This window comes from Quercus robur, chromosome 3 (genome assembly GCF_932294415.1).
Source record: "Quercus robur chromosome 3, dhQueRobu3.1, whole genome shotgun sequence".
Taxonomy (NCBI): Eukaryota; Viridiplantae; Streptophyta; class Magnoliopsida; order Fagales; family Fagaceae; genus Quercus; species Quercus robur.
The window spans coordinates 7,303,660-7,325,594 of record NC_065536.1 but is presented as its reverse complement, the minus strand read 5'-3'; the positions used below and the strand labels follow the sequence as shown (position 1 = coordinate 7,325,594).

The 21,935-nt window shown below is 35.7% G+C and overlaps 2 protein-coding genes across 8 annotated transcripts; both read left to right on the top strand.

Moving 5' to 3' along the window:
* Window positions 1–502: 502 nt before the first annotated feature.
* LOC126716890 (probable protein phosphatase 2C 34) lies at window positions 503–13,741 on the top strand. Of its 4 annotated transcripts, none has more exons than XM_050417930.1 (6): window positions 503–655; window positions 2,038–2,356; window positions 2,596–2,904; window positions 3,373–3,490; window positions 3,580–3,803; window positions 4,280–4,566. In XM_050417930.1, the coding sequence occupies exons 2-6, from the start codon at window positions 2,114–2,116 to the stop codon at window positions 4,484–4,486; spliced, it is 1,101 nt and encodes a 366-aa protein (XP_050273887.1). In that variant the 5' UTR covers window positions 503–655; window positions 2,038–2,113; the 3' UTR covers window positions 4,487–4,566. The 4 variants fall into 4 exon arrangements, with proteins under 4 accessions (XP_050273887.1, XP_050273889.1, XP_050273886.1 ...); XM_050417932.1 differs by lacking the exon at window positions 4,280–4,566 and adding an exon at window positions 13,188–13,741 and having other exon boundaries at window positions 535–884; XM_050417929.1 differs by having other exon boundaries at window positions 541–884.
* Window positions 13,742–14,901: 1,160 nt separating this feature from the next.
* Window positions 14,902–21,719, top strand: LOC126716889 (ribonuclease 1-like). 4 transcript variants are annotated; one of them, XR_007652320.1, is made up of 3 exons: window positions 14,902–15,038; window positions 15,204–15,345; window positions 18,057–18,778. XR_007652320.1 is itself a non-coding variant. In XM_050417928.1 (3 exons), exons 1-3 carry the CDS (start codon window positions 20,684–20,686, stop codon window positions 21,568–21,570), a joined length of 684 nt encoding a protein of 227 aa, XP_050273885.1. In that variant the 5' UTR covers window positions 20,404–20,683; the 3' UTR covers window positions 21,571–21,719. The 4 variants fall into 4 exon arrangements, 1 of the variants encoding a protein (XP_050273885.1); XM_050417928.1 differs by lacking the exons at window positions 14,902–15,038; window positions 15,204–15,345; window positions 18,057–18,778 and adding exons at window positions 20,404–20,953; window positions 21,044–21,239; window positions 21,353–21,719; XR_007652321.1 differs by lacking the exons at window positions 14,902–15,038; window positions 18,057–18,778 and adding an exon at window positions 21,044–21,158 and having other exon boundaries at window positions 15,047–15,345.
* Window positions 21,720–21,935: the final 216 nt, after the last annotated feature.

Here is a 21,935-nt window from a genome sequence, read left to right as displayed (position 1 = left end):
GATGATATAACTAATATGAAAATAAAATCAAATATAAATGGTTAAAATAAAAATATTGAAATGTAAAATGATTAAATTAAAAACAATTCCAAACTTTAAAGGATAAAAATATAATTTAGTTTACATTTTAAGTCTCTGTAGGGAAAAGGCGCACTAAAACCTTAACTTTTAGATGACTTATTTTTTATTATTTTTTTTTTGGGGGGGGGGGGGGGGGTTAGATGACTTATTTTTAAAGCCAAATAAACCAATTAATTTAAGTTATCCTATATAGACATGGTCAAGAAAGATAAGGAAAAAGAAATAAATAAAGTGATATGCATCATTGAAAACTCATCATCTTTCATATATATAATTTTAAAATTTTTCTGTGACACAAAATTAACAAAACATTTATAACAAAATAATAAACAAAATTATCCCCCAAAAAAAAAAGTAATACACAAAATTAGTCTGACTGTTTATTTAAAAAAAGAAAAAGGGAAAAAAAAGGCACATACACATGTTAAACAGGAAAACACACAACACAATCTTTGAAGTTTGAACCCTTAAAAGCAAAGTCTTTTTTTAGTTACACAAGCGCATAGATTCATACAGAGTTTAGAGAGGTTACGTACACAGTGATTGATGTTTGTAACTTTGTATGCCGCAAAGGGTATCTCTTTCTTTCTCTCTCTGTCATTGTTTTCTATTCCTCAGATAAAACCACAGCCAAGCAATACACCTAGACTCTAGTATGGATTGTCATGGCTCTGTAGCTTCGTTTACTCCAAGTCTCTGCTCTGTTGCTCTGAATTTCGTCACTTTCCGGCAAGGAAACCCCATTTCCCGGCTAGTGTGTCAGATTCTGGAGCTCTAGTCCCTCATTTTTTGACCAATTCAAGGTCTTTTGCATGTTTGATTAGTCTTTCTTTTTTTTTTTTTCTTTTTTTTTTGGGTTTGAAACTCTTGGATTGTGTTCTGTTTTTGTTTGGTGTGAAGATGAAAGAAAATAAGAGAAGGTTCTGGGTTTTGTTGTTGTTTTAGTTTGCCTTTTTGATGGATGAGAGCGTAGTTCAACTCAGCTTTGTGTGTTTTCTGTAGGAATTTTCTTCTGGGTATTGTTTGTCTGGTTAGAAAATTGGGATGGGAAAGAAAGTTTTGATGAACTGTGCATTCTGTTTTGTGTGGTCAGTGATGGATGGCAAACTCAAGATAACCTTTAAAAAAAAAAAAAAAAAAATTATCAAAGTTTTCTTTGTGAACTGTTTGGTTTTCTAGAAAGTTGAGGAAGAACAGGAGGAAAATGAAACTTATGATATTTTCTTAATCTTTTTTGTTGTGGTTTTTCAAGAATGAAAAAGTTTTTTTCAAAAGAGTGATTTCCTGTATTGAGATATGCTTAATGGAGTCTGAGTTCCAAATGGTTGAAGCTTCAAATATTTTTGTTTCCAAATTTTTGTACATTTTCACAGCAACCGATCAGAGAATTCTGTGTTGCTTGGATTCTGAGGAAATGAAGGAAAGAAAAGAAAAGAAATGGTAACCCTTCTTTGGTAGACGAGCAAATGAACAAACATGAAGTATTGAATTAGATGTTTGCTTTGTCTCATTCTTCTGGTTTGCAAAGGATGGAAGAAAAGAAAACTCTAAAAGAAAGAAATTTGAAATTTTAGTTTTTTCCACTCTTATTTTAGTGAAAATTCTAGGCTGCTGATTAAACAAATACTAGATGCAATGATGGAATTCCATGTAAGAATATGAATGCTCTCTGTAATGTCCTTCAGATGCAATTTTTTTTTTTTTTTTTTTTTTTTTTTGTTTTTTCTGGTTAATAAATTCCGTGGTTCTTAGCTTTCTGAGTCAGATCATGTCCTTTAGTTACAGTAACACTCAATTCAATATGCTTCTGTTTGCTTCTCAAGAAAGAATGTCGGAGAAAAATATAGAGAAGGCTTCCTTCCTTAAGAATATTTAAGCATTTTCTTTTTCTTTGAACTCATTCTTTACAAGATCCCTATGTACCGTATATGATTATAATGAATTTTTAATGTTCAGGTTTCTGAGTCTACAAAAAGGAAGCACCACACCACGCCTCATATCATTGTGTGGTGGAAATTGAATCGTGGAGCTGATGGGGCACTTATCCTCCATGTTCAATGGGCTGGCGAGGTCGTTTCCCTTCAAAAGAGGAAAGAACTCTGGGACTTGTAGTGGAAGAGATGCTGTAGAGACAATGGTAAAGGAGGCAAAGAAGAATGAATTGATTTTACGTAGTTCTGGTGTTGTAAATGTTGATGGTTCTAACAATTTTGCCTCAGTTTTCTCTAAGAGAGGCAGGAAAGGAGTGAACCAGGATTGCTGCATTGTGTGGGAGGTATGCTTAAAATGTTGGCAGATTTCTTACCTTATGTTCCATTTTTCATTGCCTAGACACTGTAGAACTAAAAGCAAGGAAAAATTAAATTTTTGTTTACTTTTATTGGATACAATAACTTAAAAGAAAAGACATATTAAGGTCCATTTTACAATTTCATTTCCTATCTTCGCAATCAAATTAAGCATCCTCACTAATGTTATTGATAAATGTAAATAATTTTTGTGTCGGTGGTGTAGGAATTTGGATGCCAAGAAGACATGATGTTTTGTGGGGTTTTTGATGGGCATGGAGCATGGGGCCATTTTGTGGCAAAAACAGTCAGAGAATTGATGCCACCATCTTTACTATCCAATTGGCAGGAGACACTCGCTCAAAATTCTCTTGACCCAGAATGTGACTTGGAATCTGATAAAAAGCATCATCAGTTCAATACATGGAAGCATTCCTACGTACAAACTTGTGCAGCCATCGATAAAGAACTTGAGCAGCATCGTAAAATTGATTCATTCAACAGCGGGACAACTGCCCTCTCAATTGTCAGACAGGTAATTAAGATTCCAAATTCTGAGAATAATGTATCAGTGAAAAATTGGTTCTCCATTAGTCAATTGAAAATGCAAATTAGGTAACCTTTATTTCTAATCAGGGATTACTTTATTTGGACCACGGGGCTGGTCTTGTGCTTTCCAATCTTCATGTAATGCATGAGGTTGTGGGTTCAAGTCTCTTAGCTAACACATAGGGACTACTCCAAAGAGATTCATCCATGTAATTACCCAGTGTGTGTGGGTCGAAGGACCACACTCACCCAGGGATTAGTCTGATGCTCTTTATATCCTCTGTTCCTCTGGAGATACCATATGAGGACAGTATAGACTACCCGAAGATTGAGCAAAAAGAGGATAGGGGGAGGCCAATTACTTAAATGACAAAACTGAATGTACCTATAAAGAATGATTACTGGTATTAATATACTTTGCTCAGGATTGAATTTTCATTTATATTTCTATCAGGGTGACCTCATTATTGTTGCAAATGTTGGCGACTCTCGTGCTGTATTGGGTACCACTTCAGATGATGGAAGCTTGGTACCAGTTCAGCTCACTGTTGATTTCAAGCCCAATTTGCCTCGTCAGTCTCCCTCTTTGCCTTGCCTTCTCTCTATCTCTCTGAAGAAGAAATCTAATGTGGTCTGACATCTCTGTTGATTTTGTTTGCAGAGGAGGCTGAGAGGATAGTTCAGTGCAAAGGGCGAGTGTTCTGTCTAAATGATGAGCCAGGGGTGCACAGGGTCTGGCTGCCAGATGAAGAATCACCAGGACTGGCAATGTCTAGAGCCTTTGGTGATTACTGTGTAAAGGGCTTTGGACTAATTTCTGTGCCAGAGGTGACACAGTGGAATATAACTAGCAGAGACCAATTCGTCGTGCTTGCAACTGATGGGGTATGTATTATAAACATACTTTAATAGAGTTAAGCTTTATGCAATCAGAAGAATATAAATTTTTGACCCTCAGTGATTGCTGTAAAAGGATCATCTTAAAGTTAACATTCTTGTCGACCTTAATATAGCTTTAATGAAGTCCTATACTGAGATTGCTGTTATTAAGGAGGAGTTAATTTTGTGATTCTATTTCTTAAAAGGAAAATTATGATAGATCACTAAGTATAATTGTGATGTATGTTTCATGAAAGTTCAAGTTAATGACTATTGCTGATGAAGTAACAAGAAAAGCAGCCTTTTTGTACAAACTTAAAAAGGAAATTACTCCAATATATGCTACCGATCTACATTTCATTACAAATGAAAACATATTGTTATTTCTGAATGTGTTTACTTCAGTTTCTGAGAGACTTGCAACACGAACAATGGTATTGCTAAAAATAAACTTAAGAAATTTCATTGCTTCTCTTATTTAGGTATGGGATGTTATCTCCAACGAAGAAGCTGTACAAATTGTATCTTCAACACCAGACAGAGCCAAGTCAGCTAAACATCTGGTTGAGTGTGCTGCACACGCATGGAAGCGCAAGAGGCAGGGAATTGCAATGGATGATATTTCAGCTATATGTCTCTTCTTTCACTCTTCTTTGCAAGTTCATCCTGTTACTACACAAGAAACGTAATGTAAATGTCATGTTGATTCCTCTTTGCACTTCAATGTAATCTTGATTTGAGCTAATCTATTGGAAAGATTTCATGCTGACATGATGCCTTCATTTGCAAGTCAAGATGTCAATTTAAAAAGGCAAGGGTGAGTTACTCCAACCAATAATAAGGGAAAAAAAATATATACAATGTCATGACTTAGGGGTAATAACAATCAATTCTATTCTAGTTAAATGGAATTTAAAGAAGGGTTCCATGATTATGTAATGTGCAATATTAAATGGGTTAATTAGACGGTCTTAATGGGAAGCAGCGGAACACTTTGTATCTTAATTAAGGTGATTATATAGAATAAGATTTTGTTGTCACTGATTACATTCTATATACTACCTAATGCAGCTATACTTGGAAATAAATTTAATTTTAAGGGATGGTTGCAGATTGGAAGGGCCTTCTATTTGGTTAAATCTGAAGAGGGATTCATGCTAGATACACTTGAAAGCAATTTAGAAGCATGGGTACCCAATTAAGTTAATCTAGAACCATTACAAAGGAAAAATAAAATAAAAAATTAAGTGTTAATGTAAATATAGCTGAGGGAAAAGATAGGTTGCCAACTTGCCATAATTTATACTAATATTAATAATATGATTGTAGTGCAACTTGGTCTATAAATGTGAATCTAGGTGCTACTTGGTCTAGATATCGTGGTTCCTTTGTCCTATTTCTTGAAAAAGATCCTAAGAAAATTATATTATGGAGACAAAATTCTGGACAAGAACTAGGAGCCAAATTATGAGTGGTTTGGATTGTAGCCAATTGTTTGTTCAAAATTTGATTATTAGCTAAGCATTTCACAGTTTTCTAGCTAATCGAAGAATAAGAAGGATATTGCACCTTAATTCTATTCTATTACATATTTACATCAAAAATTCTCTAGTGAAAAAGCGATTTGGGTTTTGTCTCATCATAGAGAAATTTAGCTTCAAGTGGATGCCTATATTTACGAGATCATAGCCCAAATCTCATTGACCAAGCCCAAAATAAAAGCCTAAATTTCACTGGCGGCGCTATTACTCACATGACAAATACATTTGACGTATAAAATAAAGTGTGTGGTCAATTAAACATTGAGTCCTTTTTCCTTTTCTTTATGTGCGTGTTTATTTCTAAAAAAATAAAAATAAATAAATAAACATCAAGGGTATAGGCATTGAGATTATTGCAATCAGGGGCGGCCGCATTTAGTATTCAGGGGTTCAAAAAGTATAGGCATTGAGATTATATATATATATATATTTATATTTATATATATTTATTTATTTATAAAATAATTTTTTATTAGTTTATTTTATGCTTAAAAATATTTTTGCATATATTGGTTGAAATCTTGCACACCCTGATCATAAATTAGTACAACCTAAAACTAAACAACAATTAGACATTTAGTGTATATTATTTATGTTAGTATGTATTTGAAGAAAAAAAAATAGCCAATTTAGCAGTTGTTGATATATTTGATTGGTTAAGTAGACACTTAATTAGTATAATATTTATGTATAGATGAATATAAAAGTGTGGGTTAATAAATAATATAGTATCAGTGGGTTGCATTTTGTCATTTTAGTTTAAAATATTTAAAAAAAAAAAAAATAATGACAACTACATAAAAATAAATAAATATTATACAAACTTAACAAAATAAAATGGTCACATCTAGCTACATTGACAATAAATAATTGTAGGAGCACGATTTGCATGGAACCGCAGTTGGGTTGGGTTCGCACGTAAATGGACCCGTGCAATATCATTTGTAGAGAGTGGGATCGAAAAGCTAAGTCATATTTACTCGGCTGTGGTTTTGTTAAGTTGTTCATGCATGATCTAGAGGTCTTCTCCCCTTTTTCTGGTTCTTTTCCTTTTATATTCAAGCCCCCCCTTTTAGGTTGCAAATTTTCCTTTTATATTAGCATGCATTCAATTTCCTTCGTCCACGTGTAGGGTCGAACTTTCCTAGCCTGACACTTGTCCCATCAGTTTAAGACATGAGTTGTTGGGAGTGGTTGAGTAGGCTAAAGAGACACGACTCTGTGAGAGGCCAAGCTCCGTCTAGGGCAGGTAGTTTGGGCAGCCTGTCCTAGATATTTTATATTTCTTACAAGATTATCCCTATGCCGCTTTTACCCCTTTCCTTAGTGTAGCTCTGGGCTAACCGAGGGCTGTACCTTCCTCGGCGGCTTCTATGGCCCATTGGTGCTTTGTGTTTATTGGGCTGGGACTACTATCCTCTTCGGCCTGGGCCTTCAGTATCCCTGTGAATAGGTGGATCTGGCCCATCTGTTGTCGGGCCCCACAATAGCCCCTCAAAACCCGGCTATCCAACTCCTCGGTTGGAAAGGTGGGTTTTGATAATACCGAGACTTTATTGCGGCTCATTAAGTTCAGCCCTTGATCAACGTCGGCGACTTTTCACCTCCCCAAGGAATGCGCCGGTCTACGTGATACTTCCCTTGACTTACGCGTGAGGCGTTTATTCCGTTTGGTTAGCCGTAGTGCGCTTTTAATGTCTTCCTTTTACGAGGCCTCTTAACTCTAGCGGTTAAGGATAGCTTGGAGAAACGAAACGGTTTTGCATTTACTAGCAGATTTCTTAGAGGATCGGAACGTGTCACGTACCCTCGTCTTTTTCCCCTATATAAAGAGAGAAAACAAGAAGGTGATTCTCTCATATGCGAATCCCTTAGACTTTTCTCAGAATCTGCCTCTTCCCTCTGGTTATTCCTCATTCGATAACACGTCCCCCATAGTGATCAACCATGAATGAATCTTTCCTTTCACAGAAATACCATACCTTAACGAAACTTGAGATGGCTCGGTCGGGGCAAGGGTGGTGGAGACTCAAGGTTTGTCTCCCCATTCTTTTAGCCAAAATCCGAAGCAGGGGCTCGTCACATCCTATTTCCGGTGTGACTGAGTCAAAAACCTCCCTTGTCATCTCCATCTGCTCTCTCATGAGCATACCTAATAAGGCTCCCCTTCTCCCTCTTTTGCTCCTTTTATTTTCTTTTCATTGCTTCCCTCTTCTTCTCCTCCTTCCCGCTCATGTCCTCCATCTTCTTTTTCCATTGCTTTCTTCAGCAACAAGAGCTTGTTGAAGTGCTTCCATGTCTTCTAATTCTTCTTCCTTCTCCTTCATTATTTTTGTATAAGGATCTTCTCCTGACATGAACAGTACTGAGGCATAGATTTCAGAGAGACTTTGAAGGCGAGTTCAGAAGACACCTGATGGTTTATCTATTTGTATTACGAATGTTGTTACTGTTTTAGCAGTTCATTTTTTGTATAGGCTTGTGTAAGCCCTTCCTTGTACGTTGTAATAATAATTTTTCATATCAATAAAAGTTACTGTTACTCTATTTCGTATGTCTTATTTATATATTCTAACAGATGCGAAAGCGCTGCTCGGCATAATAGTATAGCATTTGAATCAATAATAACTAAGGCCGAAGTAATCGTTGATAAAAAGATGCCACGATAACTTTAACAAAATTATTATTCAATATAACAGTCCGACCAGTAAGGAATGAGACTTATCTTAAAATTAGCAGTGATGGGTGTCAAATGTCCGATTAGGTGTGAGAAGTATTTATCCGAGGACATGTTACCCATCGGATGAATGGCCTCCTTAGGTTGACGATCATTAGGTTGCTCTGCCATCTCCACGAGGCGTGAGCATTAACCTTTTCCATTATTTAAGCAGAAAAAAATCCCTTCATTAGGGCAGCTGATTTCCAAAGAAGCCTGAGCCCGAGGACTTTGCAAAACCTAGGCTTTGTTCAGGACTTATACGTTTTATCTTATGCACTTGATTTTTCCCCAGAGGCTTGAGTCCGAGACTTGGGTTTTTATCGGTATTGGGTTTTACCTTTTAGCATGGGTCCGAGGACCATGCGAGTCTTAGGTTCTGTCCGAGACCAATGTCTGCACTAGTACTTGGTTTCCCTTTTAGCCTGAGTCCGAGGACCATGCAAGCCTTAGGTTCTGTCCAAGACCAATGTCTGCATCAGTACCTGGTTTCCCCTATCTTTGAGAATTTCCCGAGGTGCCCAAAAGTGTCTGTCCTCGGCCATGGCCGCTGCTCAGCGTCGGCCAAGGTACCTGGGCCCTTCCACAAAGCGGCCCCGGGTCCACGAATCCACCTAGCCCATGAATTAAGAGATATTTCTGCAACTTTTGGCCTTGTGGTACTCTCTGATGTCATGATGACCGAAGTGCGCCTTTACGAGGCTCTTTAATCTTGTGGTTGCAGTTGATGTTGGAGGTTGAGCCAAGACCACTTTGTCTGTTGTGCTCCTTGGGACGCCGCATGAGTTGACTACCATCATTTTGTCTTTTCAAATAAATAGGAGGGAGAGATGGTTGCTTTATGTATATAACACCCATTCTTTCAGTTTTCTCTCACATCACGCTTCCCACATCCGGAGCTCTCCTTTCTTGGCATAACATGTTGAAAACGAGGGTTGGGAATAAAGAACTTCCTCCGCCGCAGAAGCGCCGTGTCTTCATGAGGCTTATAACAATAAGGCATGGGCACAGGAAGCACAAATTCCGGAGAGTACTCCCTCTCCGCCGAGAGGGAAAGGAATCTTCCCCTCTTTTAGTCAAAATCCGAAGCAGGTTCTGTCCATGCCAGAGTTTTGGTACGGCAGAAGAAGGGTTTTCCTCCATCATCGCCTCCGCTTTGCGGTAGGCGTATATTTAGAGAAAGCCCCATCACCTTCAACTCCCTACACCTTTTCTTCAATGGTGTCAGGTTCAAGTTGAGTCTCTTTCGATGTTTGAGTTGTGGGCAAGTGAGAGCTTTGAAGAAGAGCAAGGTCTTGGAGCTGTAGCCAACTTCTCCTCTGATCTACTTCCTCGGCTTTTACTTATTCTCTTGTATCTTCCTTTCTTTTGGTCATGTAGTGAGCTTTGACACAGACCGGTTCTAGCTTTTCATTGTACATTGTACTGTCTTTTTGCTTTAGTAAGAAACGACGATTTCTTTATTTATTCTGAATGTTGTTCCTTTGATAAAACCACTTTGTGAGTTGGTGTACTCCATGTGTGTGTTTCTCCTCGGCAGTATTCAGAGCAAGGACTCTTGAAACCCGATTCAACTAATTCTAATCTATGGACACTAACAGACATGATAATAACTCGTAGTAAGTTAAACTTAGGAAACTAACCGAGATGTCGATTGAACGCTCGGTAATAAGCGTGGGAATATCGTCTGAGGGTGACGAACTTTGAATAATTCATCCGAGGGCACGACCAAGCGTTGCGTGACTTTGGTGGTGCTTTTGGAAACTCGCTAATCCATTCCATACTGGTCCCTTTAGTGTTAAGGGTTCAAAAGCAGACTAGAGAGTCCATGTAACACTGCTTTTCCATTAAAGTAGTTGGTTTCCCCAGAGGCTTGGGTCCGAGGACCATGCAAGGCCTTGGTTCTGTCCAAAACTTGTGTGATGCTTTTTAAGTAGTTGGTTTCCCCAGAGGCTTGGGTCCGACGACCATGCAAGGCCTTGGTTCTGTCCAAAACTTGTCTTTGGTTTCCCCAGAGGCTTGGGTCCGAGGACCATGCAAGGCCTTGGTTCTGTCCAAAACTTGTGTGATGCTTTTTAAGTAGTTGGTTTCCCCAGAGGCTTGGGTCCGACGACCATGCAAGGCCTTGGTTCTGTCCAAAACTTGTGTGATGCTTTTTAAGTAGTTGGTTTCCCCAGAGGCTTGGGTCCGAGGACCATGCAAGGCCTTGGTTCTGTCCAAAACTTGTCTTTGGTTTCCCCAGAGGCTTGGGTCCGAGGACCATGCAAGGCCTTGGTTCTGTCCAAAACTTGTGTGATGCTTTTTAAGTAGTTGGTTTCCCCAGAGGCTTGGGTCCGACGACCATGCAAGGCTTTGGTTCTGTCCAAAACTTGTCTTTGGTTTCCCCAGAGGCTTGGGTCCGAGGACCATGCAAGGCCTTAGTTCTGTCCAAAACTTGTGTGATGCTTTTTAAGTAGTTGGTTTCCCCAGAGGCTTGAGTTCGACGACCATGCAAGGCCTTGGTTTTGTCCAAAACTTGTCTTTGGTTTCCCCAGAGGCTTGGGTCCGAGGACCATGCAAGGCCTTGGTTCTGTCCAAAACTTGTCTGATGCTTTTTAAGTAGTTGGTTTCCCCAGAGGCTTGGGTCCGAGGACCATACAAGGCCTTGGTTCTGTCCAAAACTTGTCTTTGGTTTCCCCAGAGGCTTGGGTCCGAGGACCATGCAAGGCCTTGGTTCTGTCCAAAACTTGTCTTTGGTTTCCCCAGAGGCTTGGGTCCGAGGACCATGCAAGGCCTTGGTTCTGTCCAAAACTTGTGTGATGCTTTTTAAGTAGTTGGTTTCCCCAGAGGCTTGGGTCCGAGGACCATGCAAGGCCTTGGTTCTGTCCAAAACTTGTCTTTGGTTTCCCCAGAGGCTTGGGTCCGAGGACCATGCAAGGCCTTGGTTCTGTCCAAAACTTGTGTGATTATTCTTCCGAAGGTTTTGCTCCTCGAATAAGGTGGAGGAAGTCGACCTGATGTTTGAAGCCCCTAGGCTTGTCCATGTCGTTGACAACGTGGAACGTAGCCCCTAGTAAGAGCTTATGTTGGAATATTAGCAATATGTCGCCGGTGATATGGGCACCTTCACAGCCCCTTGTTCGACAGAAGCTCAACTTCGCCACCGCTCGAGCTAACATGCAAGCCTTCCCACAGACGGCGCCAATTGTAGGAGCACGATTTGCATGGAACCGCAGTTGGGTTGGGTTCGCACGTAAATGGACCCGTGCAATATCATTTGTAGAGAGTGGGATCGAAAGGCTAAGTCATATTTACTCGGCTGTGGTTTTGTTAAGTTGTTCATGCATGATCTAGAGGTCTTCTCCCCTTTTTCTGGTTCTTTTCCTTTTATATTCAAGCCCCCCCTTTTAGGTTGCAAATTTTCCTTTTATATTAGCATGCATTCAATTTCCTTCGTCCACGTGTAGGGTCGAACTTTCCTAGCCTGACACTTGTCCCATCAGTTTAAGACATGAGTTGTTGGGAGTGGTTGAGTAGGCTAAAGAGACACGACTCTGTGAGAGGCCAAGCTCCGTCTAGGGCAGGTAGTTTGGGCAGCCTGTCCTAGATATTTTATATTTCTTACAAGATTATCCCTATGCCGCTTTTACCCCTTTCCTTAGTGTAGCTCTGGGCTAACCGAGGGCTGTACCTTCCTCGGCGGCTTCTATGGCCCATTGGTGCTTTGTGTTTATTGGGCTGGGACTACTATCCTCTTCGGCCTGGGCCTTCAGTATCCCTGTGAATAGGTGGATCTGGCCCATCTGTTGTCGGGCCCCACAATAATAAAAACTGATAATGATCACTATAATGTAATATATGATTTAGAAATATGAAAACTCGTATAAGTTGTAAAATTTTATATATTTGCAATTTTTTTATGACTCGATATATTCAAGTTTTTTTTTATTTAATTTAAATTTCTTAATGACCCTCTAAAAAAAAAAAAATCTTGGAGCCGACATTGATTGCAATGTTACCAAAAAAAAAAAAAAAAAAAAACCATAAGAGATTATTGCACGGGTGAAATTGGTATCAAAGACTGAAATAATTGAACGTTGTGACTGATCATTAGTAACTTTTTTTCAAAATAACAAGTTTTGCTTAAGTAAGTTGTTTTTCCATTTAATTTTTTGTATTGATTCTAAATTTAAGATTTGTATTCTCATTTGAGATTCCAAATAACCCAAAAGTATATAATTTTTTTTATTTTTTTTTATTTTATCGTTTAGTATCTGATTTCATAAATAAAAGCTTTTGTTCATTAAATTATTAGATATTCAAAAATAAATCAATGACTTTCATGTAAGCTAAAGAATAGAAAATATTATTTGGATTAAATTATACATTGGACCTCCTACTAATTAAGTTTGAGGTTATTTTCATTTTGTTACCTTGAGTATGAGACTTTTATTTGATCCACCAAGTTTGATTGTGTTTTCAAAATCATCCCATTTATCTTTGCTACTAATCTAACCATTAAGTGCCAGCAACTGTGTTGATGGTGTATATATATATTTTGATTCATTTTTTGTAATTATATATGAATCAATTAAATAAGAACATTCAAGGTAAAGAAATTTGTTGAAATTGTAAGAAGTCAGGTCATGCAAAATTGGAATTGAAAATTTACAAGTGGAACTATTTGTAGCTCAAACGGTTTTGTATGAGTGGAATCACGATTCCAATCACTCCAGCAACTACTGTGTGAGAATAACAATATTCTTGATATTGTTGACATTTTTTTGCTTAACATTCTCTTAATAACAATATTCTTGATTTGTTACTTTTATATACTACACATAAATTACACTAAGTCCAAATTATTTGGTCTCTATTTTATTTTGGAATATCTTAAAATGAATTCTTCTAAGAAAAGTCGAAAAATAAATTTCCAAAAATATTATTTACTTTTTTTTTTTAACAAGAAAAGCAGCCTTTTTGTACAAACTTAAAAAGGAAATTACTCCAATATATGCTACCAATCTATATTTCATTACAAATGAAAACATAGTTATTTCTGAATGTGTTTTCTTGAGTTTCTGAGAGACTTGCAACCCGAACAACGGTATTGCTAAAAATACACTAAGAAATTTCATTGCTTCTCTTATTTAGGTATGGGATGTTATCTCCAACGAAGAAGCTTTACAAATTGTATCTTCAACACCAGACAGAGCCAAGTCAGCTAAACATCTGGTTGAGTGTGCTGCACATGCGTGGAAGCGCAAGAGGCAGGGAATTGTCATGGATGATATTTCAGCCATGTCTCTTCTTTCACTCTTCTTTGCAAGTTCATCCTGTTAATACACAAGAAACGAAATGTAAATGTCATGTTGATTCCTCTTTGCACTTCAATGTAATCTTGATTTGATCTAATCTATTGGAAAGATTTCATGCTGACATGATGCCTTCATTTGCAAGTCAAGATGTCAATTTAATAAGGCAAGGGTGAGTTACTCCAACCAATAATAAGGGAAAAAATATATACAATGTCATGACCTAGGGGTAATAACAATCAATTTTATTCTAGTTAAATGGAATTTAAAGAAGGGTTCCATGATTATGTAATGTGCAATATTAAATGGGTTAATTAGACGGTCTTAATGGAAAGGAGCAGAACGCTTTGTATCTTAATTAAGGTGATTATATAGAATAAGATTTTGTTGTCATTGATTACAGTCTATATACTACCTAATGCAACTATACTTAGGGTCTGTTTGGATATAACTTATTTTGTTTAAATTGAAAATTGAAAATTGAAAACTGAAAACTAAAAACACTGTAGCAAAATAATTTTTAAATGTGTGAATAGTACTGTGGGATCCATTTTTAATGAAAAAGTTACTGAAAAGTATAATTTGTGGGTGAACAGTGCACGTATACACTTTTTACTATGGAAAGTCAACATTTGCGGTTACTGTTCAATAAACAGTGCATAAACAGTAACCGCACTACTCCAAAATGCGTGAAAAAAAAAAAAGGACAAAAACGCAGCTTCAAATTGCAGACACAGCTTCAGTGGAATCCAAACAGTCACTTAGAAATAAATTTGATTTTAAGGGATGGTTGCAGATTGGAAGGGCATTCTATTTGGTTAAATCTGAAGAGGGATTGGATTCATGCTAAATACACTTGAAAGCAATTTAGAAGCATGGGTACCCAATTAAGTTAATCTAGAACCATTACAAAGGGGGAAAAAAAAATTAAGTGTTAATGTAAATATAGCTGAGGGAAAAGAAAGGTTGCCAACTTGCCATAATTTATACTAATATTAATAATATGATTGTAGTACAACCTGGTCTATAAATGTGAATCTAGGTGCTACTTGGTCAAGTTATCGTGGTTCCTTTGTCCTATTTCTTGAAAAAGATCCTAAGAATATTATATTATGGAGACAAAATTCTGGACAAGAACTAGGAGCCAAATTATGAGTGGTTTGGATTGTAGCCAATAGTTTGTTCAAAATTTGATTATTAGCTAAGAATTTCACAGTTTTCTAGCGAATCCAAGAATGAGAAGGATATTGCACCTTAATTCTATTCTATTACATATTTACATCAAAAATTCTCTATTGAATAAGTAATTTAAAGTTTCACACACATATATACTTAAATTAAGATAGAGTATAATTTCTATTATATATTAAAAAAATAAAAATAAAAAAGGGGATTTGGGTTTTGTCACATCCTAGAGAAATTAGCTTCAAGTGGATGCCTATATTTACGAGATTATATAGTGATGAATATATATATAAAAAAATTACAACAATTAGACATATTTCGGCATCTTAATATGAACATAAAGTTATTTTTAGCAAATATCTCACAAAATAAAAGAAAAAAAAAATTCTAATTTTCACCCTAAGGGCTTACTTGCACAGCAATAGCAAAAAGATTGAAGATCTTTTTGATTCGCCGCACTAGCACATAGTCGCAAACATTTTGCTCATCACAGGATAGGACACAGGTGACTCTCTCTCTCTCTCTCTCTCTAGCCTCTCAACTCTCACATTCTCTCAACTACTCTATCCGCCTTTTTTTCTTTCTGTTTCTTTTTTTTTTTTTTTTTTTTCCCTCTAGGCTCTATTTTTCGTCATCTACAATGTAAACAAAGCTTCTGTGTAAATAATAGTTGCAGACAGCAGACTAGATCAACATGCATGTGTATCAATGTGTGATTAACATCTTCTCTAGAATCTCTACCAAAGCAAGTGGGCAGGTTGTAGCCATGCCCTGTGTTACTGTATAGCATTCCCATAATCCCACTTTCCAAGGTACTTTTTCTTTCATCTTTTTATAATTTGACTTTTCTTTACCATATATTTAATTTTTATTAAATAATGCATATATCATATAAGTTATAACATTATTTTTACATATTAAAATATATAGTATGGATGTAATTAATTTGAAAATGCCTAATGTTTCCCTTTGTTTCTTGATTGTATTTTGTACTTCTTTTTTAGTTGAATAAACTTCCGTTTACCATCAAAAAAATGTAATTAATATATACACAGTTTTTTTTTTTCCTAATTTTATATTTGGCTCTCTCAAAGATAAACCTCTAACTTCATCACTGTTTATAAAATGACTAGGCGTGGAAGTACTAACTGTTCTCCATGAACCAGTACTTAAGCAATATAACTCAGCTGCATAAAAGAAATTTATTTCATGGAAATACAATTCAGGATCTGGCTCATAGATTTGTAAGAGTTTGACCACCTTATAGTCATTAGTTTTGAAGTCGAAACCGAAACCCATATCTCTAGTTAAGGCTTTACCTTGGGGGTAGGATATACCGGACTCGGGAACCACTTTTGTTTCATTTGTTGCTGGATTCCATAGAACAGTAGATATGCTATAAATGTTAAGATCCAGACAAACGAGACCATTAATTGAGCCCACTCTGTTGATTACTACATGCTTAGGAATACCAAAATACGGTGAACGAGCAACTTGTGTTAAAATACCGATCAGGAATCTTAGTACTACTCACCTTAAGTTCAAGGGTGTATGAAAAGAACAAGCATATGAGAAGAATGCTGCTTAAATAAAGCACACATATTCTGCATATTCAACTCTTGGCCGATGGTGTAGCTTTCTAATTTTTTTTTTTTTTTTTTACAAACATCTTCCTCAAGAACATTCACGTTTTCCTCTTTTATCTCTTTATTTCTCCTTTGTTCTTGGTTATTTTGCTTTCGAATGGCATGTTTAGGTGTTTTGAACATGTGCATTTTGGTGATTACGCTCACTGTCTATTTGATTTTTTTTTTCCTAGACTAATTAATGATTTGAATACAAATTCCTTTTCTTTTCTTTTCTCCCTTTTTAAAATGATTTTGATGCTGAATATTTCTTGATTTTTGATAAACTGTAAAATACTTGAGACATACAAGGATAGGAGGTATAAAAGAAATACCTTGATTTGGTTGCAGGAACATGATTTGTGTAATGAGGTAGAATCATAATTTTGTTTTTTGGGAGAGATGAGGTAGTATAAATTGAAAAAAGTACTATGTTAGAAAAGATTCAGTTAAGAACCCTCTTTTTTCATGCATGCTTTCTTAATCATAAAATTATTTCCACCCTTGCTCATGGTTGTTGGTTGTTTCAATAAAAATAAGGATATAAAATACTAGTCGAAAAACACATCATTTACTTCCAAAAAAAAGGAAAAAAATAAAAAAAGAAAATAAAATAAAGAAAGACATCACTTGGAAACATTAATACTTTCTTAGAAACATATGGTAAAAAATCATGTATGTTGCTTGCAAACACTTCCAGCTGAGATATAGATGAGTATTGAACCATTTTTATGAATTGCCTTATTCCTCAAGATCATTTCCTCCTTTGAGTGAAATTAGACTCTTAACATAAGTAATCATCTGCATCGGTCATCCATCAACTTGAAGATTAGTCATTTGTTGGGCCAAGGGTTCATACAAGAGCAATTACCCCTCATTATTTCTCAAAAACAAGCTTTCATTCTACCAAAATCCTAGTGGTTTTTCAATTCCCATAAGAGGTCCAATAGTGAACAGCTTAGTCCAAGACTCCCTAACACCAAATTCAAGCAGTGGCCAAATATGAAAACAATTCTCCAATCGTTCTCTATCTTTAACAAAAGTAACTAGAGAAACCAATTCATTAAGCACAAAAATAAAAAATAAAAAAAAAAAATTCTCCAAGTACCAATGGGATCCTCAAAAACATCATCCGGTAATGTTGTTGTTAGGAATACCTCATTGCTCATATCAAATGATAAAATGCCCTGAAAGGAACCATGATTATCATCACCAATAATTGCACTCCAAGAAGACATCCCTTTTGTGTATGTCCTATAATAACTATGGTTTATAAAATGACTGGCGCAGAAGTACTAAGGGTCCATTTGAATTGAACTTATTGTTGCTGAAACTGAAAACTGAAAACTGAAAACACTGTAACAAAATTATTTTTAAATGTGTGAATAGTATCGTTGACCCATTTTTAATATTTTTTAATCTATAAACAGTGCCAAATAGTATATAAACAGTGTTCAACAGTATGTGAACAGTACTCTTGTCCCCCTAAAGCAGAAACGGTGTAAAAAAGAAAAAAAAGAAAAAAAAAAATAAAACGCAACCCACTTTCAGCTACTTTCAGCCAAAAAAAAACGCTCACTAATTGTTCTCCATGAACCAGTACTTAAGCAATATACCTTAGCTGCATAAAAAAAATTTATTTCATAGAAATACAAATCAGGATCTAAGTCAAAGATTTCTAACAGTTTGACCACCTAATAGTCATTAATTTTGAAGTCGAAACCAAACACAATATCTCTAGTTAAGGCTCTACCTTGGGGGTAGGATATACCGGACTTGAATAACTTTTGTTTCATTTGTTGCTGGATTCCATAGAACAATATCTAAGCCACCAGTGTTAAGATCCAGACAAACGAGACCATTAATTGAGCTCACTATGTTAATTTGTATATGCTTAGGAATACCAAAATACGGTGAAGGAACAGCTTCTGTTGACAATATTTCAAGAGTTCCATATTGAAGCTTGGAGAAAACATGATCATTGGAAGATTTTTGGCGTTGGATAAGTAGGAATCCTGCGTTCCTGTTCTTATTAGAGGTGGTCTGGTTGTGGAGAAGGTGCTTATTGTTGAAGTTTTGGCCATTAATGAGAGCATACCATGATTTACAGACACACTTGAATCGTAATAAAGACACCACCGGCAACCATAGCAAAATTTGTATAATTAAGTCTTCAGGCAGTACTTCGTTAGTTGTAAACATTGCTTTTCTTCCTTTAATTTCCTAGGTTACAAAGAGGAAAATGAATGATCAACAAACACAGAGACGAGAGACTATTTGGTCTTGGAAGGATAGAGTTCTTTTGGTTTAGATTTTAGACGCATAGAGGAAGAAAATTAAAGCATATCATAGTGATATACAATATGATTTTCTTAAATATAGGCTGTATTGTACGTAGTATGTGAATCGTGTAAGTTCTGACACTAATTAATACCTTTAGTAAGAAATTATTTTCTGGTAACTAAAAAGTACGCAACTCACACATATGTAACAAAGTTGAAATTATGATCTATACATTATATTCTGTTGTACACAACTCACCCAAAAATCAAAAGGAACATTTATAATTAATTGGGCTAAGATAAGACCTTAGTGGGTTGGGTATAAGACCTTAGTGGGTTGGGTCTAAGAACTATGGGGGCCGATTGGGTAATGGTTCAAATTTTTTATGGGTCGGACTGATCCGACCCACTTAGCCGAAGTGCCAAACAGCAGCCTCATGCCTATCGAAATTCTTTAACCAAAGCGTGTGATTTGTGATGTAATTTAAGAAACTGGAACCATAAAGGAAAAGAGAAATGTAGAGGGGTTTTGGATTTACCCTTGAGTTGGCTGGATTTTCTAGTTTTTGCTCCTCTGCTCTTGATTTTTGCTGGGAAAGTTTTTCGGGGGTTTTATTTGAGTGTTAAACAGGGGGAATTTGCAGTGAGATTTTTGGTGATGATATTAAGGAAGATAGATAAAATGAAGAATAGTGTCACTCTCTTTGCCTTTTTATTTTTTAGGAGGGTGGGAGAGGAAGGTTTTAAGGGGTTGGTCTTTGTTTATACATAGAATAGAATTGTATAGGTAATGAGTTTGTATGGAAGTGAAACCTAGTTAGGGCTTGTAAGATGTCAAAAATACATTTAATATAATTAGATAATCAATATTTTTTTAAAATAAAAATAAAGTTAAAATTGTAATTTAACAAAATTAAAAAAAAAAAACTAACGATAAACTTTTTTTCTTAAAAATTAGCACTCTTTATTTGAATATATCTCACACGTATAGTATATTTTTTCTTAAAAACTAACACACATTATCCCAACAATTTACTTATTTTCAAATCCTAAATTTTTGTTTCTTAAAAATTAATTCCTATGTAACCTCACTAATAATAGATAAATTCAAATTGAAAAATTATATTAAACTCAATATATAAAAACAAATCATCACACATACAGAGCACGTATGATGAGATTAGTAATAAACAAAAAAGCTGCCCTATTATGTTACAATCTTTGGATCTAACTGTATTATTTCAGCTAACTTTTATCTTTATTTACAGTACTTTCAGTAAAAAAAAAAAAAAAAATTTAACAAAATAAACAAATCCTAAATAGACCCTCAAGCAACCAATTCAGTTTAATATGCGCTTAACGTAAGTAATCTTTTAGCCAAACCTGTCTAGTGATAACTCTCCACAGTCCCACACTCATTTGGGCAATTATTATTATTATTTTTTTTAACGATAAAATTTGCACAAAATTCAATTTAGTAATTTTTTATTTAACTTTTACTTTTATTCAATGTAATCTTTTTGTCTAATTCTTAGTAAATTTTTTATTTAACTTTTGGTCTTATTCAATGTAAACTTCCAATCTAATTCTGCCACTTTAATATGACGTCATTTTGGTATTTTTTAAATTCCACTTATTTTCGTGAATAAAATTTTATTAGCCAAATTAATTACACGCGCGTGTGTATATATATATATATATATATGCATTATATTGGTTAGTGTGTACCTAGGTTATGACGTGTGGGGATATATGGAAATGTGTATAATGTATGTTAGTTACAAAATTTATAACGTCTGTACGAGAGTATTGCACTGTTGCATGGTAGTTGCATGTACGGACAAAGAATTGAATACCATTGTCTCTTTTTCTAATTCTCTGCATTTTTGTTATCTAAATAGTGTATCTAATAGTGATGATCCCCAATATGATCCTTACATTTATGATATGAAGGTAGTTTTGCATTGCATTATTCCCAATTGGGTCACTTTCATTTGACTTCAAGTCACTGTCTTCTTTTACACCTTTTGCTAAAGTTTTTCTTTTAATCATGTTGTATACGTCTATATGTTTTTCTGAACTTTACAAGGGAAGTAATGGAAACTCTTATAAGCCAAAAGGAATGTTAGGAATCTCACTTTTTCTCTCTTTCATAATAGAATAGTCTTAACTTCCATATAAACCTCTGCCTCATTCTCATCCTCCCAACCCCTGTCTCATTCTCATCCACCACATAATCAAAAATGAAAATGAATGTGCTCCTTCTCTTGTTCCTAGCAGCTATGGTGGTCAGAGCTGCTTCCCAACCACCAAACCCCATCCCTGTCCCTTATGACTTCTATTCCGTGGTCTTACAATGGCCAAAGTCGGTCTGCAACACTGGCTGGCGTCAATGTACAAAACCAATACCCCCTTCTTTCACCCTGCATGGCCTATGGCCTCAACGTTATAGTTTTCGATGTTTTGATGACTGCACACTATACCCCGGAAATACAAAATTTGATAATAATTCGGTATTGTAATCTTTTTTTTTTTGGTTAAAGTGCAAATAATATTACACTGGCATTTTACTTATTTGTTATTTTTTAAAATTATTTTGGCAGATACCTGATGATGATAGGAATGTTTTAATACAATACTGGCCAAACATGTACGGTGATAATGAAGCTTTTTGGAGGCATGAATATGAAAAACATGGGTCATGCGTCCACCCATTTTACTTAGATCAGTTGACATATTTTGTAACAGCTCATAGAGTCGCGACTTCTACTGACTTGTACAGCATCCTTCTAGCAGCAGGTTCTTTATATTTTGTATTATATAAAGATAATTTAATTCTTGCTAAAATAATATAATTTATACATTTTAATGAATAAAAACTAACTTAAGTTTTCCGTAACCCCTTTTTGTAGGCATTATATGTGGTGGCCCAACCACTTTCGGAGCTATTCGAACAGCAATTCATGCATCAACTGGATTTTGGCCCACCGTGCGATGCAATAGGAGCTTAGCTAGAACCCTCCAATTGTTCCAAATATATCTTTGCTTCAACAAAATAACCAACGCGCCGATGGATTGCCCAAAGGATCAGAAAGGGTGTATTGATCCAATTGACTACCCTCAGCCTTAGTGTAGGGATGAAAAATGAACTTCTTAATAGTTTAAGGATGAAAAATGAACTTGTAGATCTAGATCCACTCTCATTTCTAGTTTTGATTCAATTTCATCCATTTTTTCTTAAATTTTGGATTTTTTTTTTATATGATGAGAATTGATTAGTTAGGGTTTTTGGAGTTTAAATTGCTTTTTCATGCATGTGATTAAAATGGTTGCCATGATTGATTGAATGGATATATGAGATCTAGCCAGGTTGAATTTTCTCATTCTGTTGAGTTTTGCAGTTTTGATTTGTTCTAGATTTGTAGATTTTGAGTTTGTGTTCAAAACACTTGCATGGCATTTGAATTTTGAGCTTTTTGATGGATTCATTGAGTT